At 31.5% G+C, this 18,421-nt stretch overlaps 3 protein-coding genes across 6 annotated transcripts in view; 2 read left to right on the plus strand and 1 right to left on the minus strand.

The window, feature by feature from the left end:
• tnksb (tankyrase, TRF1-interacting ankyrin-related ADP-ribose polymerase b) overlaps positions 1-3,035 on the plus strand; it is a 73,953-nt gene extending 70,918 nt beyond the window's left edge. For all 4 annotated transcript variants that reach the window (XM_056457339.1, XM_056457341.1, XM_056457340.1 and 1 more), the window contains one exon: positions 2,599-3,035. In XM_056457339.1, the coding sequence (XP_056313314.1) occupies positions 2,599-2,685 (87 nt within the window). In that variant the 3' untranslated portion in view covers positions 2,686-3,035. The remainder of the gene's footprint in view (positions 1-2,598) is intronic.
• Positions 3,036-5,723: 2,688 nt separating this feature from the next.
• Positions 5,724-8,917, minus strand: LOC130228405 (uncharacterized). The gene is made up of 4 exons (XM_056456833.1): positions 8,822-8,917; positions 8,668-8,743; positions 8,535-8,579; positions 5,724-6,277 (listed from the first exon to the last, which is right to left on the minus strand). Exons 2-4 carry the CDS (start codon positions 8,728-8,730, stop codon positions 5,918-5,920), a joined length of 468 nt encoding a protein of 155 aa, XP_056312808.1. The 5' UTR covers positions 8,731-8,743; positions 8,822-8,917; the 3' UTR covers positions 5,724-5,917.
• An 834-nt stretch (positions 8,918-9,751) lies between these two features.
• On the plus strand, positions 9,752-17,947 carry si:ch211-155m12.1 (uncharacterized protein LOC567653 homolog). Its single transcript, XM_056457343.1, has 4 exons — positions 9,752-10,045; positions 13,341-13,407; positions 13,491-13,547; positions 14,897-17,947. Exons 2-4 carry the CDS (start codon positions 13,354-13,356, stop codon positions 15,569-15,571), a joined length of 786 nt encoding a protein of 261 aa, XP_056313318.1. The 5' UTR covers positions 9,752-10,045; positions 13,341-13,353; the 3' UTR covers positions 15,572-17,947.
• Positions 17,948-18,421: the final 474 nt, after the last annotated feature.

Consider the following 18,421-nt stretch of genomic DNA (forward strand, 5'->3'; position numbering starts at 1 on the left):
ACAATCCTAATAAACATCTAATAGATGTCTAAACATAGACATATTGGCTAAAACAAGGCTCAATTTGGGCTGTTGTTGAAAATCTAATAGATGTCTAAAGGCCCGTTTCCACTGAGTGGTACGGTACGGTATGGTTCGGTACACTTTTATGGCCGTTTCCACTGTCAAAAGGGGTACCGAATCGTACTGTACCACTTTTTCGACACGCTTTGCAAAGGGTACAAAGGGTACCAAAAGGCAGAGATAGACACACAGCTGAACGCTATTCTTTAGAGGAGATACGTCATTCGCTTACGCAACAAGCCAGAATGAAAACAAAGGAACCGCCATGTTTTAAATACACAGCTGAGACATTACACTGTAATATTATATACCTACAATAACGAGCCACGGTCGACCCTGCCTCAAACTAACCTTGTTGATGTCTTGATGAGCAGCCACAAAGCCAAGAAAAACAAAATCTGCCATGTCCTGTTGTTGTTTTACGAGCCAGTCTAAAAGTGCGAGCGGTTTCATGTTGTCCAGAGAGCTCGTAATCGCGTCTATATTTGAGATAACCATCTTTTTGAGCTTATATTAATAACGTGTTTGTGATCATTGGAGAGCTTTGATATCCGATCCTGTCAGAAAGGAACAAACGCGAGAGTGAAGCATGGAAAAAAAAGGAGAAGCCGGAAAAAGCAGCAGCAAATGATGCTTCTGCGACCTAAAACATGAACAAACTGCCATGTTTAACTATTATCATCATCTTTTGGACTGTTATGAACTCAGAATGACAGAATTACTTGTAACTAGCTACACGTTCTGCTGAAGACTAAAGACACAGATGAGAGAGGTTTGCACTGACTGTGGGCTATATTTTGTGTTGTTTTTTGAACCTAAATAAGGACTAAATGTGTGCTGTGTGTGTTTTTTTCTGTAAGTGGTAACATATCGGAGAGTGTAAGGGTCTGTATGTTCATTTATTTATTTATTTTATATAATCGCAGATGTTACAGTAGGCTATCTCGCACTGTCATCTATCTGCAATTTATCTGCAACTCATGTTCATAGAAAAGTTAGTAAAAAACCTTTATACAGAAGTATTTATGTTTATAAAGTATCTGTATTTTGAGAAGTGCTTCTCATATGATATGTGAACGACACGTACAGCTTTACTGTAGACATTTCCTCAAGCGATAATGACGTTGTCTGAAATTTTCTGTTCTACACCACGCCCACCAAAAGAGTACCATTGGTACCCTTTTAGCAGTGGAAACGCAAGCCTGATAAAGGTGACCCGTATCGACCCGTACTGTACCACTCAGTGGAAACGAGCCATAAGAATAGCCCAAAGTAGAAAATTATATTTTCAAGCACAGCAAAATTTACCCTCGTTTTAGCCAATAGATGTTTAGATGTCTGTTAGACTTTTTTAAACACAAAAAAAGGTTGCTAGATTTGCAACACATGTGAATAATGTGAGTCTATGATTTGCTCTGTGCGAACAAATCTCTGGGGGTCTCGGGAAGAGTATCCCCAGGTGGAAATAGAGAATAAAGAGAATAATTAGCGTAGCTGCTGTTCATAGTGTATATAAACGAGATGCAGAAACCTGTGTGGAGCACATTCATGTATCATATCGCTAAGTGGTGCACTGAGTGTATGCTTTACTAAAAAGATAGGTCTTTAATCTAGTTTTGAACTGCGAGAGTGTGTCTTAGCCTCGGACATTATCAGGAAGGCTATTCCACAGTTTAGGAGCCATAAATGAGAAGGCTCGACCTCCTTTACTCGACTTTGCTGTTCTAGGTACTACCAGAAGCCCTGAGTTTTGAGATCTTAAAGAGCGAGTTGGATTGTAGCGAGACAGAAGGTTGGTTAGATAAACAGGAGCTAGATTATTTAAAGCTTTATATGTAAGAAGCAATATTTTAAATTCAAGACGAAACTTAACAGGCAGCCAGTGTAAGGAGGATAAAATTGAGGTGAGATGATCATATTTTCTAGACCTGGTAAGAACTCTGGCAGCTGCATTTTGTACTAATTGAAGTTTGTTAATAGAGGATGCTGGGCAGCCAGCAAACAGAGCATTACAGTAATCCAGGCTAGAAGTCATAAAAGCATGAATTATGATTTTTCTCATAATCGAGCAGTGATATGGAGCGAGTCACGTGGTGCTTTGTGATTGGTGTGAACTCTGCTTTACAATAGAAGTCTATGCTGCTTTATATCGTGTGTAGACTATAAACTACATCTCCCATAATGCATGATTGTTTTGTGACCAGACGCCAGAGTAGACTAACACATACACTAATCATCATCGGTGATGTGGATGTCCCACCCGCAAACACACTGCATCAATGAGTTAAATTACAGCAGATTATACAGTATATTGAATATTTAAATATTGTACTTATTAAAATACTTAATGAAATATTGTAAATTAAGCTAATGATATTGTAACAGAGTAAACAGTCATTTGTTTTATTACTCGTTACTGAATAAAGTAACTCTATTAGTAACACCGTTTATTTACAATGTCGCTATTCCCATCATTGGTTTTAATTGATTTCAGTGGGATTTGAATGTGTTTTATTGGTTGTTTTCTTTTTCCAGGCCTACCCAGAGTATCTCATCACCTATCAGATAATGAAGCCGGACAGCACGCCTCAGTCCTCCACAGGAGCGGAGCAGAAATCATAGTCAGCAACACTGCATTCACTCACTCACTCCTTGACTCACTCACTCATTCTTTCTCACTCTCTTGTTGCACAAAGGAAATGTGAACTTTCCCATGTACCCACGTCTTACCCATGAAATTCCCCATGTATGAATTATGAATTTGCACTTTTAAAAAAACAAAACAAGTTACTTAAGTTATTTGAAAATAGTTGCAATTGTGAAGTCTAATGTACAGGTAGTATAAAGAAAACGTGTAAAACTGACTGTGTTTAACGATGCTATTTGAGTTGTATTTTAATGGAACTTTGTTTTTTTGCTTTTTGTTTTGGAGTCTGTTAAATTTCTTTTAAATAAATCTCATCAGAACAGGACTCATTCATAGGACTTGCATTTTATTTTTTATTCAAATGAAAGTTGAATGCGTTCAATGTATTTAGTCTACATGTTATATATACACATATATACATATACATACATATATAGCGTTCTTGCAGGAATCCCAGAGTTCATCAAGATTCTTTGGATTCATCTTCAATGCCTCCAACTTAATCTTACCTCAGACATGCTCAATAATGTTCATGTATGGTGACTGGGCTGGCCAATCCTGGAGAACCTTGACCTTCTTTGTTTTCAGGAACTTTGATGTGGAGGCTGAAGTATGAGAAGGAGCGCTATCCTGCTGAAGAATTTGCCCTCTCCTGTGGTTTGTAATGTAATGGGCAGCACAAATGTCTTGATACCTCAGGCTGTTGATGTTGCCATCCACTCTGCAGATCTCTCGCATGCCCCCATACTTAATGTAACCCCAAACCATGATTTTTCCTTTACCAAACTGATTTCTGTGAGAATCTTGTGTCTATGAGGGTTCCAAAAGTCTTCAGCAGTATTTGTGATGATTTAGATGCAGTTCAACAGATGATTCATCAGAGAAATCTACCTTCTGCCACTTTTCCAAATGATCAACTAGAGGTCAAGTTATTATTTGTTGCTCTTACAACTGGGATCAACAACAAGACTTTTTTCAGGTAGTGTATATTTATTTATTTTTCATTTGAAAGAAGCTGCTTGTTCTCACCAAAGCTGCAGTTATTTCATTTCTGTAAAACGGTGATATTTTGCATTATTATTATGGTTTAGAAAGTCAACGTGATCACAAAACTGATTTTTATGTTCTTTCACGCTTTCCAAAATTGTAAACCATGCTTTTGAGCTTTGGAGGTTATTATATAATATAAATGTATAAATAGCCAATATAGATCACATCCGATTTAAATAATAGATATAAAGACCCAATTCATACTGTGGAAAATGTAACAATATAACAATATATATATATATAATTTTCAAATGTTTTAAAATATATAATATTTTAAGATATGTTTTGTGCTCATCTTGTCTTGTTAATGTGTTTACACATTTTTAAATTCCTATTTAATCCAAATTTATATGAATCTTTATTTTAATGCAGTTTTTACTATATAAATTTTTCTTTCGGGCTAACATGTATTTATTTATTTTATTAAAACACTTGATTTTTTTTATTTGTTTACTTTATTAATTGTATTTTTTTTGTATTTTATATGAATGTATATTTTTTATTATTTTTTCATCATATCATTTTAAAATGTATATATTTCAAGATATTGTTTCCTCTACTTAGTCCAAATTTATGTAAATAATAATTTTAATGCAGCTTTTATTTTTTATTTATTAATTTTTTTTCGAGCTAATGTGTATTTTATTTTAAGGAAATGCTTGATTTTTTTTTTTATTAATTAAATATTATTTCTATTTTTATTTACATTTATTTATTATTATTATTATTATTTTCTTTTTTTTTTTTTACTTTAAATATTTTCACGAACCCTCTAGGCTTTCTGTGCCTCCCAGACCCCAAACCCCTGTATATAAATTATTTTTTATTAAAAAAATGTTCATCATGTCATTTTAAAGTATATATTAATATTTTAAGATATACTTTCTACTCTTAATGTATTTACACATTAATTAATTTTTATTTTTATTTAATCCAAATTTCTATAAATAATTATTTTACTGCAGTTTTTATTTATTTATATTTTATTATTTTTTTCCTGGGCTAATGTGTATTTATTTATTTTAATAAAATGCTTGATTGTTTTATTTTATTTATTAAATGATATTACTATTTTTAGTTACATTTATTTAATTTATATTTATTATAATTATTTGTATTATTATTATTATTTAGTTTAAATATTTACACGGACCCCCTACGCTTTCTGTGCCCCTGGACCCCAAACCCCTGTGTAGATAGATAGATAGATAGATAGATAGATATATATATATATATATATATATATATATATATATATATATATATATATATATATATATATATATATATATATCTATCTATCTATCTATATCTATATATATATATATATATATATCTATATGTATATATATATATATATATATATGTATATATATATATATATCTATATATATATATATATATATATATATATCTATATGTATATATATATATATATATATATATATATATATATATATATACATATATATATATGTATATATATCTATATGTGTATATATATATATATATATATATATATATATATATATATATATATATATATATATATATATATATATGTATATATATATGTATATATATATATATATATATATATATATATACATATATATATATATATATATATGTATATATATACCTATATATATATATGTATATATATATATATATATATATATATATATATATATATGTATATATATAGATAGATAGATAGATAGATAGATAGATGTATGTGTGTGTGTGTGTGTATATATATATATATAAATTTGTTTAAGCATGTAAAGTATATATTTATATTTTAAGATATAATTTCTACTGTTAATGTATTTGCACATTAATTAATTTTAATTTGTTTTAGTTTATATTTATTAGTAGTATTTTATTTTATTTTTACTTAAAATAATTTCACAGACCCCTATAGGCCCCAAACCCCTGCTCTAAATGATTAGACAACAACTTGATTACTAATATTTAATATTTCCATGGTTGTTTCACTCAACACCAGTCTGAACATTAATTTGAGAACAAAAAACATACATTTAAAATATTATCAAACATATTAAACAATTATTAAATTAAAGTTTGATTCACAATCAAGTCATGTTTTATGTGACAGCTGAAAGTGTTGATTGGGCTCCAGAAAGATGCTCCTCATCCTACAGCAATGGCTGTGGTTTGGGGTCTGGCTGTCGGGGAGACTGTGGTGGGACTCGGGACTCTATCCACTACGATAATGGGGGGTTGCACCGCCACAGATGGCCTGGAGCCAAATAAGCGTACACCAGGGTGTGGATATCGGTGTAGATATCGATGATATGGATATCGATGTGATTGCAGATATGGGGGTAAATAGGGATTTGGATACAGAAATGGGTAGATACCAGGTGAATATGGCCGTATGATATTTGGAGAAATGTTGGGTGTAAGTTGCATTCCAGGAAACTGATCCGTAGGCATGAGGAAAACAAATGGAAAGCCTGATTGACCTGGACGCATTGGTTGATAAAAGTCCTGAAAACACAATATATTAACTAATTAACAGAGTTGAGGTAAACCAATGTATATTTTACATATAGGTGTATTCAAAGTGTTTTAAATTAATAGTTTGCCTATTTATTCACACTCAAGTGGTTTTGTTGAAAGCAAAACAAGATATCATACGTAGCAAAAAACTCCATTGACTTCCATTTTAAAAACCAAAATGTACTATGCAAGTCAATTTATTCATCACTGAGCAAAATATTTTTGTGTTCAACAGTAGAAAGAAATTTAAACAGGTTTGGAACTAGTGGAGGGTGAGTAAATGATGACAGAATTTTCATTTTTGGGTGAACTAGGCCCTATTACTTCAACAAAACCATATTAGCTGTTTATTATAGCTAATCAAGACAAATCCTCATTGAAATCATAGAAACCAGACATTAGTGATGATGGTTTCCAATACAATTACAATTCAAACTTTACAATCAAATTTGAGCCATCAAAACCAACAGATTTAACATACTGCTCAGTTAAAATAGTTGGGTTAAACGTACCCCAACATAAAACCTATAGGTTATTATAGCACCTTCGCAACTGTTTTTTTTACCCAAAGGATTGGGTTATTTTGATTAAATGTATTTTTTTTTCCATTCTGGTTATACTATTGCTACTAATACTAGTACTGCTATTAATTTTATATTATGGCTGTGTAAATAAATAACACGCTGTTTTCAAAAATATTGAAAATGCTTTATTTCCATTACATTTTAAGTTCCAGACGCTTAAGGGTTTTATCCGTTTAGTATAGATCGGCTATGAAGCGCTTGTATCATCAGTGATTAAGAGTGCTGCTGAAACTAATATAAAATAAAGGACACGGAGAGGTAATTTGATTTAAAAAAAAAAACAATATTATTGTGTTAGAGCTTAAATAAACTTTATAACGCAAAACAACACGTATGCATATTAATACAACTGTTCTGTTAAATCAGTTGAAATTCAAAGTTTTTAACCCAATTGATTGAGTTAAACAAATAATCTAATAAAGGTTAAAAATAACCCAACAAAGCACCAACTATTTTTAACTCAGCCATTGGGTTAAATAATTACCTCAACATTTTTAGTGTGTGTGTTTTGGCACACATCCCTGTTAAAAAAATCTGCTTAAATCAGGCTAAGCTGGTTGGCTGGTTTTAGCTGGTCGACCAGCCTGGTTTTAGAGTGGTTTTGGGAGCCTTTAAACAAGTGAACCTTGTTTAAGCTGGACATAGCTGGTTTCAAGGAGCTCCCAGCCTGGCTGTGTGGGTCAAGCTGGTTTTAGCTTGTCATTTCCCAGACTGACCAGCTGAAACCAGGCTGGTAATGGCTAGAAACCATCCTGGATTGGCCAAAACCACTCTAAAACCAGGCTGGTGGAACAGCTAAATCCAGCCAACCAGCCTAGGCTGGTTTAAGCAGTTAGTTTTTTTCAGCAGGGATTGCATTAAGATTAATTGGTTACATGCCACCAATAGCAAAAAAAAATAAATAAAATAAAGTGTTTGAACGCTCAGCAGTGATTATTAAACCACACTTAACTGAACTTCAACACTAAAAACTGAACTACACTGTTTCAATTCACTATAATCTTCTATGTGAAGCTGCTTTGACACAATCTACATTGTAGAAGCGCTATAGAAATAAAGATGAATTGAATTAAAACACCATTACAATTTTTACCTCAGCAGGGATGAGAAACATCATCTAATCATAGCGACGTACATTTTTGTATAGTCTTCAAATCACAAGCTGTGTCAACAGAGGTAATTTAACCACATATTATAAGTTTGATTACGAAGTAGTAGGCTAGAATTGTGAATACTTATATCTGGCAATGGGGTTTCTTATGAATACACCATACATTAACATTACTGCTACATTTCGGTTGTTCGGCATCATTTGAATATATATATATATATATATATATATATATATATATATTTATATATATATATATATATTTATATTTGCGTATATATATATATATATATATATATATATATATATATATATATATATATATATATATATATATATATTTGCGTACTGCATCACATGGTTTTGATTTTCCCGCAAAAACGGCTTTAATCAGCATACGGGTTTTAATAGACGACCTATGAGGTGAGGTCTCGTTTTTTTTTTTTTTTTTTTTTTTTATATAATTTTTATACATAAAAAAAAAGATTATTTTATAATAATTATGCATTTTCCATGAATTATAGCATAGATTTTGATCTGAACTGATTACCTCCACACTCATATCTCTAGTCTTCCTGCTCCTGATTTCCTCCACCTATATACAAACAGACATAATCCATTCAGTCTTATATATACACGTTATTCTTGCGTTATATAGGCTAAATCATATATTATGAACTCACAGGAACAGCCAGATTGAAACTGACTGCTGTCAGGAGACAGTAAACGAAGATTAAAGTTGCCATAGCTGATTCTGACCTGCAAAATTATCCCGAAAGCAAGTAAACACAGAGATATTTTCATATATAGAATACTAATCATTTTATTTTCACTTACCCGTTTCTCTTTTTCACATCTCAACAATTGCTGCTGTTGATGTTATGTTATTTCTCAAGTTCTGCTTTAGTTTTTATACGGCAACCTTTTGTCATTCGCCCAATAAAAGCCTGTGGTAATTGCCCATAATTGCGTGCTGTGGATTTGATAATTTGGCTTTTAATCTTTTAAATCACTCTAGATGGTTTTAAATTAATTAAAGAGTTTGTGTGCTGTAGAAATCCCTCGCCACACTGATTTGTGACACCTCCCTCAAGTATCTGCAGCATTTCACAATAATTTTATACATTAACAAACATTAAGGCTTAGCAGATTGAACATAGTACAAAACAGAGTAATATTTTTATAAATAACGGCCAAAAAGGGCGTAAAATAACATGTATTTTCTACCAAAACTACTTTTTATTATCATGTCGCGGCGCCATATTAGTTTTCCTTAAAGGGGCAGTTCACTCCAAAATACGAAGTTTGTTATAAATTACTCCCACATACCTGTTTGAGGTTACTTTAACACAAATTAAGATATACTTGAAGTTAGATATAATAAATGAAGATATATGATGTATTAATATCGACTTCCATAATATTTGTATTCCATTGAATATCAATAGCTGCTTTTTCCCGCCATTTTGTCAGAATATCTTGTTTTCTAGTCAACAGAACAAAGAAATTCATAAATGTTTACAACCACATGAGTGTGTGTTAGTAAATAATGAGGAAACTTTCATTTTTGGGTGAACTATTACTATAAAGAGCAGTCAAAATCTAATAAAATAGCTAATTTTAATCGATGACCATCTTTAATGTTTGATTTCAGGTGTGTTTTCAGGGTGCTTTCCTCTAACTCTCCTCCCACAGTGAGTCAGTGATCTAGTTTGTGTCTTTTATATCTCTGCTCAATACGTCTAAAGGACAAGACACTTGCGTAACATACCGAGACATGTAGTATTGCGCTACACACACATTGCATCATGTAATAATGATATTAAAACACATTTGGAAACCAATAACCGGGGTTTAATTATAAGGTATAGCAGTTTTTAGTGGTAAATGCGTTTAATATTGAGACATTCTGTAATTTTAGAGGACATTTGATAAACAAACAGCATTGCTGATTGGATGAATCCCAATTTCTACAATGTTCCAAGGCCTTAAAAGCATCTTCAACACCATTGATACACAAATCTGAGGGAGCTTCACTTCAGCTTTTTACAAGTTTTTGAGGTAAGGTATTCATCATTTTTATATGCATGTTATTATAATGTTGCTGATCACATTTGGGAAAAATAAAGCGCATTTAAAAATAGAGATTAATTCTGAGGTCAAAATTTTAATGTAAAATTTAGTGTTTTGTTTGCTAAACAGCTTCTGCATGTAGAGGCTTTTTACTACTAGGTGAGGCATAAATATTAAATAAAGTAACATACAATATGTTTCATTTAGTATCCCTTTAACAAGAATAATACAACCTTCTTTGTCAGAATATACATTTTTTTTCCAAAATTAACTTAATGAGAGATCAATATTTTAACCCCAGCATTTAGAGGCTTGGCAGGAATAGTATTGGTATTTTATTTCTGACATATTGAAGACAGTAGTTTTATAATCAGCTGTTTGCAGATGTTTGCATTCAATGAATAGGGGATATGCCGAAGCATGCTAATAGGGCTTTTAATTTGCCAGTAACCTGGGTTAATCGTTTCCGGTGAAGTGTATGCCAATGCAAAATCGGCGCGTTTAAGGTCTGTTTTCTTTAAAAATCAGCAATCTCCACCGGCTGAGTGATATCCGATATAAAGTGGGTCTCAGATTGTACAAGAAGCACTGCATTAAATTAAAATTTTCCCCGCTGTGTCTTTATAATATGAGCATTTATTTTATCCCAGTATATTCAATGGAGCTTGTGCGCTAGCCTGCCGATTCTGACGGGCGCCTGCGAGTAAACGGCTTTTTGTCTCGTTTTACGCTTGAGCAACTAGATTAATGCCAAAGTTTATTTAACTGAATGTATTTGAATTACATAACAAAATTGATGCTGTAAAAGGAACCGTATAAAAGGGAAAAAAAATTCACAATAACAGGTCACCGGAAGTTTATCAGTATGGGAAAAATACTAGCTCGGCATATACCCCATTAATAAAAAGTATGTATTAATTAATTATCAATTAAATAAAATAAATACATTTAATAAAAATGGGTTTAATAAATAAATGATGTAAATAAATCAGCTTTTTTAACAGCAACTTTGCATTTAGAAATTATTTTTGCATTATATATATTTATTTAATTTTAAAAAATATTATAAAAATAATGAAAAAATAAAGACAATTTAAAAGGAAAATTACAGTTGTATAAGCTAGTATTTTAATGTAAATTTGATGCTTTTCATTTAAGTTTAGATTGTTATATGCATAATTTATTGCAGACATATTGAAGACAATAGTTTAATAATCAGATGTTTGCATTAAATAAATGAATGACGTGTAATTAATTATTAATCAGTCCAGTTAAAATTAAAATTAAATTAAAAAAAATACTTTTGCTAAAATGCTAATTTTATAAATCTGAGGTAAATAAATCAGCTTTTTTAATAGAAATAATGTTTGCGTTATTATGAAACAAATCTATTATAACAAATTTATAAAAAATAAGGTAAAAATAAAAACTATTTAAAGGGAAAATGACACTTGTAGAAGCTAATATATTATTGCAAATTTGGTGTTTTTCATTTGAATTTAGAATTTTCATATGCATAATTTATTGCAGACATATTAAAGACGATAGATTGATAATCAGGGCCCAGTTTTTCTAAAGTAATCCAGTAGGATTTTGGATCACGCATTGGATCAAATCTTGGAAATGGGATTTTCCAAAGTGACAGAGGGATTTTGAATTAAGGTCAGAGCACGTAATACAATCTTACATTCAATTTGGAGCAAACCTGCCCTTTGGGTAATTTAAAACTTTGAACTCAGATTGGGATCTATTTGATCCAAAAAATAGGACTATCCTGATCCCATCAGAAGGGTGGATTCAGTTGTGATTTTTTTTTTTTAACCAAATAAAATTAAAACGTTTTATTTTTTAAGTGAATGATCACAAACTTAATGGTTACTGATGATATAGATATGTCTTCATATTTCAGCCTATATGAAGCATATCACATCTAAACAACAACAACAACAACAAAATGATATCAAAGCAGTATTGTATTAGAACAAACTAAAAAAAGTTAAATGTTTGTTAATTGCAGTGTTTCTGTTTCTTGCCATTAAAACAGGCAATGGCTGATTGTGGCCGCTGGTATTTTGCCTACCTGTTGTTCTTTGCTATGCCAGTAGGCTACACTGTTGGTTCCATTTAAGGCTCTGGTAAACAGGCCTTGGTAATCCTGATATATGGTACTTGGATCACAGTGATCCCAACCCAATGTTCCTATAAAAAAACTGACATAAAAGTAAGATAGATCAGTTAATCCTGGATGGCAAAACATGGGATTTCCAAATCTGGACCAATTTGATCCAGATTATTTTTTTTTTTTTTAAACTGAGCTCTGATGTTTGCATTCAATAAATGAATGAAATATGTATTAATTAATTATCAATCAGTCCAGTTACAATTAAAATAAAATAAATAAATACTTTAAATAAAAATGTTATTTTTTTAAATAATATAAATATATCAGCTTTTTAACATTTTTGCATAATGTTATATTTATTTATTTAAAAAATCTAATATAAAAAATAACAAATAAATATATAAAACAAAATTAAGATAATTTAAAAGGTAAATTACTGTTTTACAAGCTAATGTTAATGTAAATGTTATGATTTTCATCTGAATTTAGAGCTTTTTATATAAATTCAATGCATTTTATTTTATTTGCATTCCATAAATGAATGACATATATGTATTGATTAATTATAATTGCCAGTCTAATTACAATTAAAATAAATTGAATAGATAAATACTTGTAATAAAAATGCTGATTTTATCAATAATGTAAATAATTCAGCTTTTTTAGCAGCACCTTTGCATTTAAAAATTATTTTTGCATAATGTTATATTATTACATATTTATTTAGAGCATAAAAGCAATAGTGTTGTTCATTATAATCATAATTGGTATAATAAATACAGTGTTTATTTATTTATATATAAATATATTTATACAACAGTTCTGTCTGATTCTCGAATCTGATTGGCTGATAGCCATGCGATATTCTGCAATAACAGCACTGGTCCGACCTATTCACCCTTCTGTATTACTCCGCCCACATACAGTGAGAACAGATCAATAAACTGACTACAGATGGACAAATATCGCAGCTGTTGGACAACATAATGTACTTCTAAGGATTTTTTAAAGTGAGAATATAGTTGTTTAGATCGCAACTATGCAGTTTATTTATAAGGATAGTGTTTATTTTAAATATTCTAATGAAATAAGCTAGTATTAATGCCAATTTTATGCTTTTTATTTGCATTTAGAGTTTTTCACATGAATATTTTATTGCAGATATACTGGCACCATGAAGATAACAGTGCTGATAATAAGCAACTTATTCTTGATAACTGCGGCACCAGTATGTGCATATTTGATTACTTTCATATTCAACATATAGGACTGCTGATAATGGGTGTTAAAGAGCATGTGTGTGTCTCACAGGTGGATCAACACCATGAGATAGAAGCCAGATCTGCCAGTGAAGAGGACGGACAGGGGGTGAGAGTTTATTTTTGCATACATTTGACCTCATAATCCTGAAATTAATCTTGTGCATGATAACGAAATAATGAAAACACTGTAAAACAGAACAGTAAAATTAATTAAAGGGGACTTATTATGCAAAAATGACTTTTATAGGGGGTTTAAACACAGTTGTGTTGCAACAGTCTGTGAATTTACATAAATGTCTGTCTGTAAAAATGTATTAATTAGATTTTTTCTAATCACACTTGATAAAAACAGTCTGCAGAAACACTTTGATTGACATTCTTCCTTTGTACGTGCCATCAGAGGGGTAAAGCTCCACCCATTAGTGACCATCTCTCCCTCGTTAGCATAAACAGCCCTGAGTGAGAAGCAGAGAAGCAGTCGTCCGCCATTAGAGTTTTCACCATACTTGCTCAAGATAATAGTCCCAAATGGCGCATTATCTACTTGTGCACCTACACACTCAACAGCATAATATATGTATGTAGTGTCATCCCAAATGGAGCGCTAATATTTTTTTACTAAGCGGAAATTCAATATGTTGTCCTGATGACGTTTGACGGTTGCCAAATTAGCGAAATAAACGACCAAACTATCAAATAATACCTGCCTTGAGTATAACCACATTCACCATCAGGAGGCGCTAAAGTCACTCTCATAGGAGAATTTCGCTTTCACAATCCAAAATAATATTTATATGGAGACACCTTAATAAAATGGGAATGGTTGGTGATATTAACGTCCTGTTTGTGGCACATTAGTAAATGTGAGTTGAATCAGTTGACTGTTGAAATTCAAATGTTTAACCCAACTGGCTGAGTTATTAAATAACCTAATAAATGAAAAAAAAATAACCCAACAAAGCACCAAACATTTAACCCAGCTAGTTGAGTTATTAATAAATAACCTAATAAAGGTTAAAAAATAACCCATCAAAGCACCAAATATTTTTAACTCAACCACTGGGTTAAATTCATACGAATCTGTACGAGTTCAGTCGTACGAAATTGTACAATTTTAAAAGGGAGGCGTGGCACCTAACCCCACCCCTAAACCCAACCGTCATTGGGGGATGAGCAAATCGTACTAAATTGTACGAATTAGATCATACGAATTAGCCACTAAATCAAAGAGTTACGAATTGCCATGAGATTGTGTTGGGTAAATATCTAACTCAACATTTTTTAGAGTAAAATTATGAATAATTCATGTATAATTTGACAAAGAATACAAATTTCACATGCAGGGAGGCTGTTCATTTTGATTTCAACTGTATTAAGCTGATTTAACAGAATCTACATTGTAAAAGCACTGTAGAAATAAATATGACTCGAATGCATTCCCTTTTCCCTCTTTAGGCATTGCAAGCCTTGCTAACCGAGATGAGAGACACTCTAGCAAATGTCAACAGACCTCCAATCACTGACCCGACCACAAAACCGACAGGTCTGCAAGAGCTTCCTCCGCAGGTCCAGACGGCATATGTGCTCAATCCTCTACCGTTCGGCCCCAGCCCTCCTGCAGACCCCAAACCAGCCCCACAGGCCCCCGTCCCACAGATTAACCTCTTTATCTCTGGTGTTCCCCAGCAGGACAGACCGGCGGCTGCAGAAACTCCCAAACCAGTACCTCTACAGCAGTTAGTGCTTGCTAATGCAGAGCCAGTCCCCGCCATCCAAAACCCAGCTCAGGTCATGGCTCTTCCTGCCCAATATGGTCCTGTCCTGCCCCAGAATGCAATGGTTATGCCAGCTAATAACCTTCCTCAGGCATATCCAAATATAGGGAGTCCTCTCCAGAGTTCTGCATTGCTCGGCCCGCAGGTCAGCCCATATTTTCAGCCTTTCAACTTTCAGCCCTTAAATCCTTATCTGGGTCATCACGGTTTTGGTTCGTACCCTTTTTATCCTCCACCGATGTATCATCATCATCATCACAATCCCTACTTCCCAAATTACGGCATGCCTAATGTGGCCATTTCACCTCCTATTATATTTCGGGAGCGTGGGCAGACTGCTACCTCACAGGGGTAGTTTTTTTTAAACCTCGTTTCAAACACTCTGAAAATATTAAAGGTGCTTTATTAGCGTTGACGCTTCAGTGGAGATTAGGCATGGGCCGATATAAGATTCTGACGGTATGATAACCTTGGATAAAAATATCACGTTTTCACGGTATTGTGCTCACCGCTCTAAAATATCTTCTTTTTAAATGTCTGGGTAAAAAACAACAACCTTTTGCCTTTAAACACAATATATTTTATTTTTAGAGACATTTATAATATTTTTGAGCAGTAAATATGCCAGGCTGAATACTTCAAATGAATCATTGACTTCTGCTGTCTTCATTAGTTTCAAAAACACAGATTTCTTTACAATTTAATCTTTGGATACTGCAGCAGATACTGTTGTCCTAAAAAAGTCCTAAAGAAATCTTACACATACCTTAGGAACGCTATAGAAGAAAATCTTTAAAACCTTGACTTTTCCAAACTGCAGTATACCTTGAAAACAGTTATCGACCCATGCCTACTGGAGATTATGGTCTGTTCCAAAAATAAATAAATAAATAAATAAAAGATCCTCATTTTTAAATATTTTTAAAAATAAGAAGATAGACAAACAATCAAATAAATAAAACTGCTTTTAAATACTCTCTTTTTTTGTTGTTGTTTTTAGATTTTTTTGCATTGATGCTTCAGTGATTATGTTCTGTTCCTGTCCAAAAATGATTCTTATTTTTAAATATATATAAAAAATAAGATAAATAAATAAATAAAATTGCATTTTAAATATTTTCTATTTTGTTATTTCTAGATTTTTAACATTGATGCTTCGGTAAAGATCCTGTTCTGTTCCAAATCAAAAAAATATTATTTTTAAATATTTTTTGAAAATAAGATTTTTATGATATTTGACAATTAGATTGTTCTGTTCCCCCAAAAAAGATTTTTATTTTTAAATATAAAAAATAAGATAAATAAATAAATTGCATCTTAATTATTTTTATTTTAAAATATTTTTTAAAAATAAGATTTTTATGATATTTTAAAATTTCTATAATATATTTTAACAGGTTTTTAAAAAAATATATTTAAAAAATATTATTTAAAAAAAATGAACAAATAAGCAAACAAATAAATAAATAAATACCCTTTTATTGTTATTTTATAATGTCGTAAATAGTTATTTTTTTGAACCCTGAAGGGCTTTACTGATCAAATAATACTGATCAGAAAATCAGATCAGTCCCTAAGTGTTATTACAAGACTTTTATGACTAAATAAAAAATAAAACAAAACTAAGTAAATAAACTAAATAAATAAGAAAATAAGCAAATAAAAAACATAAATTGTAATCAATTTCAAAAGAAGTTTACCATATACAGTTGAAGTGAACCCCCTGAACTATTAGCCCCTCTGTTTATTTTTCCCCAATTTCTGTTTAACAAAGAGCAGATTTTTTTTTCAACACATTTCTAAACTTAATAGTTTTAATAACTCATCTCGAATAACTGATTTATTTCATCTTTGCCATGATGACAGTAAATAATATTTGACTAGATATTTTTATACAGCTTAAAATGACATTTAAAGGCTTAACTAGGTTAATTTGGTTAACTAGGCAGATTAGGGTAATTAGGCAAGTTATTGTATAACAATGGTTTGTTCTGTGTAGACTATAGGAAAAAAAATTGGTTAAAGGGGCTAATAATTTTGACCTCAAAATGGCTTTTAAAAAATTCAAAACTGCTTTTATTCTAGCCGAAATAAAACAAATAAGACTTTCTCCAGAAGAAAACATAATATCAGACTGAAATTTCCTTTCTCTGTTAAACATCATTTATGAAATATTTAAAAAGAAAAAAAAATCAAAAGAGGGCTAATGATTCTGACTTCAACTGTATGTCTCATCAGCCAATAAAGGATTAAGAACTGTTCACTGAAAGGTTCATCACTTGCATCACTGTAAAAATCTATTTTAAGAGTATGAGAATGAGAAATTTATTATATGGGAAGTTTCAAACAAAAAGATGGGACTTTTGTTTTTTGTCTTAATGTGTGATCTGATCTATATTCTGCTTAGTTCAAATTAAAATGTTCTTCGCAGTATAAAAAATGTTTATTTGAGGTTTGTCTGGTTTATTTAGGGGTGCAAATACAATGGATTCACTGTGAAAACCCCAGTTTTGGTTCTTCCCTAACACCTTTATGGTCGTCTATTAGCATTTATGCTGGTATTATTTTGTATCCTTTAATTTAGTTCAATTTAACTTTTAAAGCTATGTCATTTTCTGTTTCATTTTCTTCCTTTTGTATGAAATGTGCTGCAGTATATTTCAGCCTTGCCTCTTCATGTAATGTTTGCTAATACAAAACTCAATAAAAATGAAATTAAATGAATTTAAAAGTCTTTCAAATCTTTTTTTATCCTAAAGAATTTTTTTTTTAAAGAAAACAGATCCGAAAATATCGTAATGCCTTGTATAAACAAACAACCTATTTAAATTCATATTTGGAAGATATTTGTGTTCTAGGAATTTGTGTTTTTTTTTTTTTTTTTTTTTTTTTTTTTGCACCACTTTCCACACACACACACACACACACTTTTTCACACACTGACCATGGCCAATTTAATTCACCTATAGCGCATGGAACTGTGGGGGAAGCTGGAGCATCCGGAAGGAAACCCACGCCAACACGGGGAGAACATACGAACTCCACGCAGAAATGCTAATTAACCCAGCCGGGGCTCGAACCAGCGACCTTTTGGCATTAAGGCGACAGTGCTAACTGCTGAGCTACCTTGCTGCCCTAATTTAGTACATTTTAATCATAATTATAATTATATTTAAATTATATTCTTTAAGTAAAACATTATGAC

Source organism: Danio aesculapii, chromosome 5 (genome assembly GCF_903798145.1).
Source record: "Danio aesculapii chromosome 5, fDanAes4.1, whole genome shotgun sequence".
NCBI lineage: Eukaryota > Metazoa > Chordata > Actinopteri > Cypriniformes > Danionidae > Danio > Danio aesculapii.

Coding starts and splice junctions, on each gene's coding strand:
- LOC130228405 (XM_056456833.1), bottom strand. CDS start 8,730: ATGGCAACTTTAATCTTCGTTTACTGTCTCCTGACAGCAGTCAGTTTC. Junction 8,580..8,667: donor GTTTCAATCTGGCTGTTCCT/GTGAGTTCATAA, acceptor GTTTGTATATAG/GTGGAGGAAATCAGGAGCAG. Junction 6,278..8,534: donor CTAGAGATATGAGTGTGGAG/GTAATCAGTTCA, acceptor TTGTGTTTTCAG/GACTTTTATCAACCAATGCG.
- si:ch211-155m12.1 (XM_056457343.1), top strand. CDS start 13,354: ATGAAGATAACAGTGCTGATAATAAGCAACTTATTCTTGATAACTGCG. Junction 13,408..13,490: donor TCTTGATAACTGCGGCACCA/GTATGTGCATAT, acceptor TGTGTCTCACAG/GTGGATCAACACCATGAGAT. Junction 13,548..14,896: donor GTGAAGAGGACGGACAGGGG/GTGAGAGTTTAT, acceptor TTCCCTCTTTAG/GCATTGCAAGCCTTGCTAAC.